A 12,718-nucleotide genomic window follows, 5' to 3' on the forward strand; every position below is an offset into this window, starting at 1 on the left:
TTTTTTTTTTCTCCACCACATTCTCGTTCACTTTTGACACCAACATGCCCCCCAACAAAGAAACCCAAAATCACACTCTCTGTGTCTACCTCCGACCCCCTCCTGTATCGGTTTGCCCTCACTTCACGGCTCAGTGACCGTCTCCGCTTCGTGCTCACTGGAAGCGATCTGCTCACAGCACGCCTTCCCGAGGTCTGACCCGTATCAGTGGTGCGTGGGATGCGTGTTCGGTGTGCGTGAGCGTGTATCTTGTCTTCTGCCATGTGTGAGTGTCTGCGAGGGATCTTCCGTGTCACCTGGGCACCCTCTTCAGACGCAGGTGGGTTTGCTGACATAACACCCCTCGTGAAAAAGAAGTGTGCTTAACTGTACTGAATGTGCACTTGTAGTGTGTTTCGAATCTTACAAGTGTATTTTATAAACTTGTAGACATTATAATATTAATGAAATAAAAGGCAACTTAAAGTATGTACTTAAAGTATGTTTCTCAACACACTTAAGTACACAAAGTCCAACAGTAGAGAGTGCGTCTCAGGGTTCTGGTGCTGTAAGGTCAAGGTGCTCTCTGGTCTAGAGTTTATCAAAGAATACTTCAGAATGACCATGGCACTCTTGTGAATTAAAAAGCCTTTATTATCAAGAAATCTAAAAACTCTCACTTAAGTACACTTTTAAATAGTGCACTTTGTAATAATGTCAAATTAAAAGCTTTACTTTAAATTATATTTTAAATCACTATATTTTAATAACGTTTTGTCGTGCTTTAAAGAAGTATGCTTATTTTGATGGTGACTAACATACCAAAGCACGTACTTGATTATTTGAACTATACACTGAAAAAAATGATACTACATTTTTTATGGTAAGTGGTCACAAACAATTTATTTTAGCTACATTAAAAAAAATTTGAAAGTTAGTCAACTAAATTTGTTTATTTAAATGTAGCTAAAATAAATTGCTTGCAACTACTTACCTTAAAAAAATGTTAAATTCAATGAATACATTTTTTTCAGTGTAGTTTGTTATTTGATATTACATTAAAAGTTAATATTTTAAATGTACTAGTGTAAGTCACCTGATCATTACAAATGGCATATTTTTAAATACATGACATACAAGTTTCAATGGCATTCAATGACATTAAAGTATATTTTACTATACATTTATTTTTCACTTAAGTATATTTTACTTTACTATTAACACTTGTCAGTACATTTGGAAGTACACTTTAACCATATTTCAAAGACAATAGAAGTGAAATTATGAAATTACATATAAAGTTGTACTGAAGTCACACTTAAAAAACATCATTTAATATAAATTTAAACTTAATACACTTTAATTGTAAATAACATTCAATTAAGTGTCAAAAACACTGCATTCAATTCACAATTAAGCATTATTGTTTTTAAAGTATATTATTTCTGCAATAATTACTGTTTTTAAAAGTAAGCTAAAATCATAAGGGACTGCATGTCATGTATTCGCCATGATAACAACAGTCCATTCAGTTGCTATATAAATTATCAGAAGTTCAGTGTTATTTTGTTGCTGTTTAACCTGCCTTACATTATGCTCTTGTAAATGAAGATGAGATTTAGAGTAGACACTTACAGGTGTCATTAGTGTATAATGGGCTCATTATCAGCACAACAATGTCTAACTGGTTAGAGAACTGCAGTTAGAAGTGTGTGGCTAGTGCATTGTCCTCAATTTTATTTTCAAACTTAGTGGTTAAGTTTCTTATAAGCTCATTTTAGTGGATCCAGTGATATATACTGTTGGATCCAGATCAGAAGTTGCTTTGGTGGCATTCTCAAACCAGTTCGTCTTTTAAAGTTCACATATTGTCAAAACTGAAATTTTCTGGCTTTTTTCATGATAACATGTTTTCATTTAACATGCAAACAAGTGTCTGGGAATATTGCATTCAGGTCACACTTAAGCACATTATCTGCATAATAAGTATAAAAGTGTGCTAAAGTGCATTTCTTTTACAAGGGTGGTCAAGCTTCGACACCTTAACGTTACTAATTATAACTTGGTTATTTACACAATGACAAGAAAATCAACAGAACATGCAGAGCTAAAGATATCAATCGCTCAGCGAGGGATTGGAAGTTAGCTAATTAGTTAAGCTAAAGTTAACTTCATTTTGATGTTTTGCGATCATCACTACTAATTTCTGTTATTATATCAAATGTTTTTGTAAATGACATAAACCAATTACTATCACAAAATGTTTGTGTTGTTGTTTTCCTGCTGAAAATGATGTCACTTCCTGGTGGATGATGTCATTAAGGATCTGGCTTTTTTTAGTCCAGGTGATACTCAAAATGATGAAAAGATGAAAAGTGAAATGGAGGATACAGTTAATAATTCATAATAATCTATTATTGATCAATTGCCGGTTTTTAGTGTTAGAGGAGCACAACAAAAATGGCAACATCTGCTCAAAACAGAGCTTTGAAATGATTCCGTTAAATTTAAATGACTTAAATTCATGTACTTCATTTGCCCTCCAGCTTGTCAGTTACAAATCATTTTTAAAGAAAAGTAAAGTTTAAAAAGGAAGTATTTGAGATGGCAGATTTTTTCTTTCAGATGTTTATAATGGCTTATCTGAGAAAGAAAGGAAGAATGTCAGATCTATACTTGCTTTTCTTGAACAGGATTTCAGTGATGAATCAATGTCGAAAGATATTGTAAAAAAAAATAGATGAAAAACATACATTTTGTATCCCTCTCTTTTGCTTTGTCATGTGATTGCCTGTATGTTAGTCCATCAGCGTCACATGACATAAACCCAGCTGTCTGCTCTAGATTCTTGGCTGTCTGTTCTGCTGATAGCTGCATTCGCTAATAAACTGGACACCTCACCTTGTGCCAGGGAAGCCGCCCCAGCTCGTTCGAATGCCTATCCATCCCATTATGCTGCTTATCCTACTTTTATGTATTGAAACAATGTGAACACCCCGCCTGCCGGGTGCCCGGGCTACAGGCTTTAAGTGCTATTTTGACCCTGTGGATCCACCTGCATGTCACGCTGTGGGGATAATGAATTTTGGCAGTGTCTTGTGACCACCCCGACTCGGTTTCAACACGGGCGAGTTGCCCAAAAACAAGCAGACACACCTTACTGCTGGATAGAAAGCTACTTGTGCAAGCGTGTTAAGCCTGAGACAACAGCTGCCAGACCTCAAGAAAGAGAAACTGTAAAAACATAGGCCTACCATTCCATCTTGTTTTTGGCTTTAGAGGTCCAAAACATACCCTATCATAACTTCTTTTTACTTTTCCCGATGTTTGGATTTTGCTTGCTTGAGTAGAGTTTTGTTTGTTACTGTTTCACTGTACATATATCTGCATTGAGTCCTAGGGGGACGGGCGTATTTATGAGTTGGGAAGTCATAGTTACACCATTAGTTGCGTCCGGGTCACTTTGGTCGGTGCATGATGGTGATTGGCAATGTACCTTTTCTACAAAAAATTCTTCTACAAATGATACTTCTGCTGATGAATAAAGAATGCGCATCAGGTGTGGTTTAGATTTTTTATGTTTTTATTTATTTTATGTAGTTGTTGAATGACAGGGTTGCTGGAGAGTTTTATGGAGGTAATTGTAAGACATTTAAAGACCAATTAAAGACAATTTAAGGAATCAATTAAAGCGAAAACAATTCAGCAATATGAAAATGTTTGAAAACACAATAGCACTGTCCAGTGCTATTTTAGTATCATTGAGATATATATATATATATATATATATATATATATATATATATATGTTCAACCAAAAATGAAAATCCTGCCATCATTTACACACCCTCAAGCTGTTCTAAACCTGTATGAATGTCTTTCTTCTGCTGAATACAAAAGATATTTTGAAGAATGTTGGTAACCAAACGGTCATTGGGGAACAGCAATTAATGAGATTAATCAAGGTTGTACAACTCCAAGACTTTATGCTTTATTATTTCCCATTAAAATGTTTTGCTCTGCACCAGTGCTGAATGTCTTGCAGATGCTGTCAACGATGTTTGATATGTTTTGATAAACACTGCAGGTGTACATCATGTGCTTCATTGGAAGCGATATCCCTCAGCCAGCTCCTCCCAACATGAGTATGGGAATAATGTCTGCGTGTGTGATTCTAGTGCCATTCCTGCCACGTTTCAGGAGTCAGATGTGTTAATGGGACACTGTTGCACTGGGGAGGGGGTTGGGGTACGGGGGGGCTCGGAGTTGAGGCTTGTTGATGTCGCTATAGATAGGCTGTGATGCCGCTGAAATATGCAGACTCTCACACACTAATCAGGTTCTGTTTGGAGAATGCTGCTGTTGTGGATGAGACTGTCATTTATATAACTAATCCAGCCAATTATTACAGCATCCCCAAAAAACCATATGCAATGTGACTGCAGAAAGTATCTAAATACTTTGTTAATTTTGAACAAAATATCTTTATAAAAAAAAATTCTGAAATGCTTTGCTTTAAAAGTAGTTTGATACTTTGTTATACAATGCATTGCAATGACATTTTTGAGCTGTGGCTTAAGTGTCCAAATACCTTTTGAGGACTCTGTATCTTAATACAAAAAAATTACATGAAATGCAATGACGATGTGCAAATATTGCAAAATTAGGTAACAAATTGCAGCGGATGAATGATATCATGGTACACAAACTGTTAAAGATTTTCTGGAAGGCCTTCCAAAAATAATTACAAAAGCATTGGCCACTTTTTAGAAAATCTAAAGTTAAATATTTATATAATAACGCTTACAAGTTACAAAATTATATACATATTTAGCATTTACAATATTTGTAATTATATATTACTTGTAATGGAGCCGACGAAGCGTGAGGATCCATGTGCAAGCTTTTATTTATAAACATGATCAGAACACAGGCAGGGTCAAACAATGGCAAACGAGTATGGTACGGGCAAGACAAGAATAATCCAAGAGCAGACAAGGATCTCCGATCAGCAAACGACATCCAGAGTGCTAGACAGAGAGATAATCCAGGTACACGATAATGGTCCAGGCAGGGGCAAACAGAGTTCAAACTGCAGGACGACAGGGCAATCCAAAAACAAAGGCAGAGATATATACACGGGAAAACAGGCAAGACTAGACTAAACTAGGAACTATGAAAAAGACAAAAATATGACAATAAACTGGCTCCGTATAGCAGCTAACACCAGGAGAGTGGAAGACGCAGAACAATACTAGAGACCAAACAGGAAATAAACACGGAATAGCTTGGTAAAGTAGCTAACACTTGGAGAGTGATAAACTCTAAACAATACTCGGCGATCTGAACAGGAAATGAGTGGGTGTTAAATAGAGTGTGTAATAGCTCTCAGGTGAGCGTGTGATTAGTGACAGCTGTGTGATCAGTGCATTCAGCTGTGTCAGTGCAATGGATGATGGGAACTGTAGTCCGGAGTGACATGTAACAGTCTGTGTAGTGTGAGTCCATGTAGTGAGCGTGCAACCTCTGGTGGTGAATGAACGGAAGTTCGTAGACCGGATTCGTTACTGATTACCGATTTATAAAAAGTGGGAACTTTTTCAATTTTATTATTATTAGGGTGGAAATGAAAGGGTAATCACGCATTCCTGTAACAGCGCTGACGCATGTGACATCATTCTGGTTGACTGGACTTACTAACTACCAACTAACTTGTTTTCTCTCTCAGATTTGGTGTTGGTTGTTATTTTATCTCAGTAAATATCCTAGTTTCCTGTTTAAAGGGAGGCATTTCCTCCTTGGCTTTACACACCCTCAGGAGAGGCTGATCCATCATGTGTTCCTCCCCTGAGGCAGAACGTACGTGCTCAGTAAAAATACTCAGTTCTGACAACCAAGAATGAGAGATATATTTTCCCCCCTGTAGAAGCTACTTTTATCCACACAGATAAAAATGGCTAATAAATGTATCTGTTTCTCATGTCCCTAAAGACAAGAATCTGGACAAAGTCTATAATGCAGGACGAGTCACCAATAATTTTGCTGTATTTTGCTGGAAGATAGAGACTGTACATTTTCAATGAGAACACAGAAGTGAATTTGATTAACATCTAGGAACATTTAGGACATAATAATACTCAAAGCTAACAAACACAGGTATTAACTGAACGTCTCAAAACTAATTTTGATTTAATGGGGTGGTTTGTGTCTGCATTAGGAACAAATGACATTGTCATACTCTTATGGTTTAGAATGGGCTCTCAGTTTTGCAAAATACCAAATTAAACGGTCACCAAAAGACAGGATTTCAGAGATAAACACTTCAGCACATTTATCAAAGCCAAAACTCGTCTTCTTAAGCATCCAAATTTAACCTCCAGACCAGTGCTGTCCAAACTCGGTCCTGGAGGTCCGGCGTCCTGCAGAGTTTAGCTCCAACTTGCCTCAACACACCTGACTGGAAGTTTCTATGCCTAGTAAGAGCTTGATTAGCTGGTTCAGGTGTGTTTAATTAGGGTTGGAGCTAAACTCTGCAGGACACCGGCCCTCCAGGACCGAGTTTGGACAGCCCTGCTTCAGACAGTCTCGGATCTTTTCTGAGAATGTCAGCAATGCTTCCCCTTATTGTTCTCTTATAGACGGAGAATTGACAGCCATCAGTGACCTTAACTGTGTGTTTGACGTGGGTTTGTTTTTCTGAGGATTGCAAAATGTGGATATTTAAGTGACCCTTCAGAGTTTTATAATTTTTTTATTTTAGTTGTTTATTTTGGACCATTGTATCTAATGACACATACTTATCCTTGTGTCTTTGTTTGGATTAGGGATGCACAAATACCCATGTGGGTAGGGCTCAGGCATTAGTCCAGTTGTAACTCTTGTGCCGTTATCAAGTGCCTATTCTCATACGAAATGATCTTGTGACTGTATTGAATCAACAGCAATAGAATTACTTCTCTATCCTCTGTTGTCCTTGTAAGTGGCTGGCTTGTGTGTTCAATAGGACATAATTGAACAGTGGAGGTTGAGGCGGCTGGTTTGAATCGGAGCTAACTCAATTTGTATTAATTCTGTACAGCTGATGTTATCAGTTAGATTGCACCTACTCATTTTTTATTTCTACATTTTTCCAAAGCTATCAAAAATAAGATAAATGAAAGCATGGGAATTATGTATTGACCAAAAAATATATAAATAAATGAAAAATATAATACATACAATAGATATTTTTTAATGCAAAACACTTTATGTTTATATAAAGAAGAATTCATATAAATGTAGGTCTTTAAATAAAAAAAATGTTCATGATCATAAGTAACAAATTTAGTAAGGAACTCGAAAATCACATCTTAATTTCCCTCTGTCACTGTTCTCTGATTATTTTACGACAGATATGCATCCGCTTAGCTCTAACTTGCCTCAACACACCTGACTGGAAGTTTCTATGCCTAGTAAGAGCTTGATTAGCTGGTTCAGGTGTGTTTAATTAGGGTTGGAGCTAAACTCTGCAGGACACCGGCCCTCCAGGACCGAGTTTGGACAGCCCTGCTTCAGACAGTCTCGGATCTTTTCTGAGAATGTCAGCAATGCTTCCCCTTATTGTTCTCTTATAGACGGAGAATTGACAGCCATCAGTGACCTTAACTGTGTGTTTGACGTGGGTTTGTTTTTCTGAGGATTGCAAAATGTGGATATTTAAGTGACCCTTCAGAGTTTTATAATTTTTTTATTTTAGTTGTTTATTTTGGACCATTGTATCTAATGACACATACTTATCCTTGTGTCTTTGTTTGGATTAGGGATGCACAAATACCCATGTGGGTAGGGCTCAGGCATTAGTCCAGTTGTAACTCTTGTGCCGTTATCAAGTGCCTATTCTCATACGAAATGATCTTGTGACTGTATTGAATCAACAGCAATAGAATTACTTCTCTATCCTCTGTTGTCCTTGTAAGTGGCTGGCTTGTGTGTTCAATAGGACATAATTGAACAGTGGAGGTTGAGGCGGCTGGGTTGAATCGGGGCTAACTCAATTTGTATTAATTTTGTACAGCTGATGTTATCAGTTAGATTGCACCTACTCATTTTTTATTTCTACATTTTTCCAAAGCTATCAAAAATAAGATAAATGAAAGCATGGGAATTATGTATTGACCAAAAAATATATAAATAAATGAAAAATATAATACATACAATAGATATTTTTTAATGCAAAACACTTTATGTTTATATAAAGAAGAATTCATATAAATGTAGGTCTTTAAATAAAAAAAATGTTCATGATCATAAGTAACAAATTTAGTAAGGAACTCGAAAATCACATCTTAATTTCCCTCTGTCACTGTTCTCTGTTACGCATCAGTACCCATGAATCAGTTAGAGCCATTAATCTCCTGAACGTCTAAATTGCATAAATGAGCTTTTCTTTCTTCCAGACAAACATTTTAGTCTCTCAGCTTCTTTCTCAAGTATGTATTATATAATTCAAGAGCGTTCATAAACTGCCGTTGAGTTTGGCTGATGTGTGCCCAGCTTGCCTATTGCTTGGCAGCATTTGTAGGAGCTGTGTGAACAGTTCTGTCATTACACAAGCACATGTTGGTCAGGCCAGCTCGTGTTTATATAAAGATCAGATATGTGCAGCACCATTCCAGTCTTCTGTCCCCTCCTCTGGACATACATAGCATCACTAGGGAACAGCTGCCTCTTTCACTCACAAATACAAACACAGACATCCATCCATTTTTCAAACCGACTGTCCTATCGTAGGTATGCTGGAGTCTCTCCCAGCATTTCTGGCCATAGGCAGGAAAGCACCCTGACAGGATGGCCAGTTGATTGCAAACCTGTGTTATTTTTTTTAACTAAAACTAAAACTATTATAAATATTTTTTTATTGAAATTAAGCTGAACAGACAAAAAATGAAGTACTAAAATTACTAAAATAACCAAGTAAAAAAACTATTAAAATGACGTAAGCACATACAAAAACCACTAAAAATGTAACAAATTAAAATGAAAATATTAATAAAAACTGTAATAGTGAATAAATAATACAAAAATAACACTGTTATAGACACAGACATTCATATACAAATATTTTTTCCTGTAAAAAAGAAAACAAAATTTTTTCACCCACAGTGTCAAGTGTTTTTATTTTAAGTGTGTTTTATTTTTTTATTTATTTTAAATAAAAGTGACTGTAGTAATACATATAAAAATCATGCAAAAAAATATGCAATATAACGTAAGTTACACACATTTTATTGTCTTGCAGTCTGAGGTGTGGTGCTAAATAAGACAAAAAAGGTCTGTCTTAGACAGCTGGCACAGCAGGATAAAGGAGCACCTGCTAGTGTTATGTGTGCCTGTCTTGTGTAACAGGTTATCCAGCGTGGGTGTCTGAGCCCATTAGAAATTACCAGCTCGCCAGTCTACAGATCACTTAAAGGGGTCATATGATGCGATTTCAAGTTTTCCTTTCTCTTTGGAGTGTTACAAGCTGTTCGTGCATAGATAAGATCCCTAAAGTTGCAAAGTCTCAAACCTAAAGAGATATTCTTTATAAAAGTTAAGTTCCACGCCCTCCTAAAACACCTAGTTTAAACACGCCCCCACATGTCTACGTCACGATGTGGGAAGATTTGCATAACGGCGCCCAAATGTTCACGCAAAGAAAGAAGGCATAACTTTATTGTTGCTGCCACCGCCGCCATGTTGTGAAGACACTGTGTGTTTCGTTGTGAAAGCGAAAATACTTTGATTGGTCTTCCAAAAGAGGACATGACTAGAATTCAGTGGTTAAGTTCTATTTACAACACTGTTCCAGAACACTTCAACCCAAATATTCAGATGTGTGCAGCACATTTTATGGAGGACTGATCCTGGAGAGTAGACTACAATGCCGTCTGTTCTGACTCACAGACTGTAAGTATGTTTTCATATTTAAAGAATTTGCCACTGATGATTCAAACGCGAGTTCTGAGCAGTGTAGAGTAGCACTTGTTGTTTGTCATTTCTCCGATCACAAATGCAGACATGGTTTTATGTTTACGCAGCGCGGCGCGATGCAACGCAACACGTAAAAAGACAGTATAAGTCATTATAATCCGTAATTATGTCCCCACTGGATGCAACAAATGCCTCGTTTATAATAGATTTTATTGGTTTTGTCTCACTGCTCTGGAAGACGGCATCACAGTATAGTAAGGAGCATAACATTTCCGTCACACGCTTGAGGAATTCGGCCAATCACAACGCACTGGATAGCTGGCCAATCAGAGCACACCTCGCTTTTCAGACCAATGAGCTTTGTCCACAGTATGTGGAAATTAATGGGGTTTTTTTTTTACCTTAAACCGCATAAACACATTTCATTACACCAAATACACAAATGCTATTTTAAGCAACATCATATGACCCCTTTAATGTTGGTTACACACTCTTATGACAGACACAGATACCAAACACCTCTGCCGAATGAGGAATGAGAAGCATGCAGAGAGAGGACACCGTTTGCAGGCCTACTAACCTGATGGCAACTTGATCTATGGTGGGACAGGATTTTTTTAGTCTCATAGATAACAGCAGGGTTGATTATAGTGAGGTAGGTTTACACTATAAGCAAAGTTGGAGGTCTTGTAATATCACAGAATGAATTTGAAAAGTTTTTAAGAGGATAGAGAATCATGTGAAGCTTTTGCTTTTTTCTTTTTTCTTATCACAACCATGCAGCAACACACAGCAAGTAATGTAGTCAGTCATGAAATGAGTCCCCCTTCCCATGAAATTCAAACACATTTGGTCACACAAGATACATTTAAGATGCATTTACAACCAGATGTAAATGGTGATGTGTGGTCAACTGTGATTGGATCACATAAAATCCTTGTGCTTGATTGTATTGAATGTGCGCTTGTTCTTCAAATCTACAAAAAGGGTATTTAAAAAAAATGTACTTGCAGATAATATAAGATTAATAAAATAAAAAGCCACTTAAGTGTACTTAAAGAGAGACTTTTTTTTACTGTTTCTTAACACAACAAAGTATACTTTTAAAAATATATATTTTTAATAGTGCTGTCAAATGATTAATCATGATTAATCGCATACAAAATAAAAGCTTTTGTTTGAATAATATGTGTTCTGTGTATATTTATTATGTATATATAAACACACACATACAGTAGCCTATATAGTTTGAAAATATTTATGTCTAGATTTATATTCATATAATTTATATTATATATAAATATATTTAATATATAAACAACATATTTTTCTGAAATATATACATGCGTGTGTATTTATATATACATAATAAATAAACCCAGTACACATACATAATGTAAAAAAAAAAACATGATTATTTTGTATGCGATTAATTGTTTGACAGCACTAATTTTTAATAATTCCAAATAAAAAGCTTTAAGGAAGTACACTTATTTTGATGTGTTGGCTTACTAAAGCACATGTAAAGTACTTGATTATAACTTTAGTGTATTATTTGATATTACAGTTATAATTAATAAATGCTTGTCAGTACATTCAGCAGTACACTTTAATTATATTTCAAAGACAATAGAATTATGAAATTACATCCTACTTAAGTGGGTCAAAAATTAAACTAATTGCATTTAATACATTAATAATTAAACAATAATTAATTTAAACAACAATTTAATTGTAAATAACATGCAATTACTGTAAGTATCCGAAAACACTCTTAAGTATATTATTGTTTTAAAGTATATCATTTCCATAACAATTATTTTAAAGTCTGTTAAAGTGTACTTATTTTTACATATTGTACCTGGTCTAAATGGGCCTAAATGCATTATTACAGTCAAGGCATTTTGACTGATGGCTCCTGACATTGTAAACCTGCTCTAATTTCAGACTCTGACCGAGAGGACAGTCATGGGAATCCAGAAGCCAGAGATTCAGCTGTAGGTTGTCACTTGTCAAACCATTACCTCTTTAAAGCCAATACAAATGGCTGTTTTATTTTATTGATCTCATGTCTGCCTTGTTTGCCTCTTTACACACAGGTAAACAACAAAAGACGCTCTCCTCCCTCGGACAGGCCTCCCTTTGGCGCTCATCTAAGTACACACCACAGCATCTCTGCTGATGAACAGGACAGCCCAGAGCGAATTGTGAGTACTACAAATGTAATCTGTGAGCCCAGCTATGTGGAGATGTGGATCTCAGACCTCTCACGATCTTATTTCCAAATTTGTTTCCAAGGTTCAGAAGGAAAAACTCCATGCAGAACTAAAACAAGTTTTGAGTCAGAAGAGAAGCCAGCTTAGAGACACCCAATCCACCCTCACAGACATGGAGGAACCCCCCAAGACAGACAATAAGAATGAGGTATGAATGAAAACATCCCATAATAAGGACTGCTCTCAAAATGATTAAAAAGCACCTTTGTGAAATATAGTATGAACATCCTTTGAACTTCCTTTAAAAAAAAATGTATGTATACAACTCAAAGCTTAATTAGTGTTATGTAAGATTAATAGCTTTTAGAAAGAATTCAAAATCTGAAATTAAATGACTTGTTTAACCCCCAGCCTTCACCATTGCACATTTGTATTTTATAATTTTATATTTACATTTTACAATTTATATTTAAAAGTTATATACAATATAAAGTATATATGATACTTTATATATTACATTCACCTAGCAATATATATATATATATATATATATATATACACAGTGGGTACGG

At 35.8% G+C, this 12,718-nt stretch overlaps 1 protein-coding gene across 1 annotated transcript in view; it reads left to right on the forward strand.

Moving 5' to 3' along the window:
* prx (periaxin) overlaps positions 1 to 12,718 on the forward strand; it is a 27,983-nt gene continuing 15,265 nt past the window's right edge. Inside the window, exons 1-4 of the mRNA XM_016261786.1 lie at positions 1 to 319; positions 11,878 to 11,927; positions 12,030 to 12,137; positions 12,229 to 12,354. Of these exons, the coding sequence (XP_016117272.1) occupies positions 262 to 319; positions 11,878 to 11,927; positions 12,030 to 12,137; positions 12,229 to 12,354 (342 nt within the window). The 5' untranslated portion in view covers positions 1 to 261. The remainder of the gene's footprint in view (positions 320 to 11,877; positions 11,928 to 12,029; positions 12,138 to 12,228; positions 12,355 to 12,718) is intronic.

The sequence above is a fragment of the Sinocyclocheilus grahami genome, unplaced genomic scaffold (assembly GCF_001515645.1).
Source record: "Sinocyclocheilus grahami isolate Dianchi unplaced genomic scaffold, SAMN03320097.WGS_v1.1 scaffold31.1, whole genome shotgun sequence".
Taxonomy (NCBI): domain Eukaryota; kingdom Metazoa; phylum Chordata; class Actinopteri; order Cypriniformes; family Cyprinidae; genus Sinocyclocheilus; species Sinocyclocheilus grahami.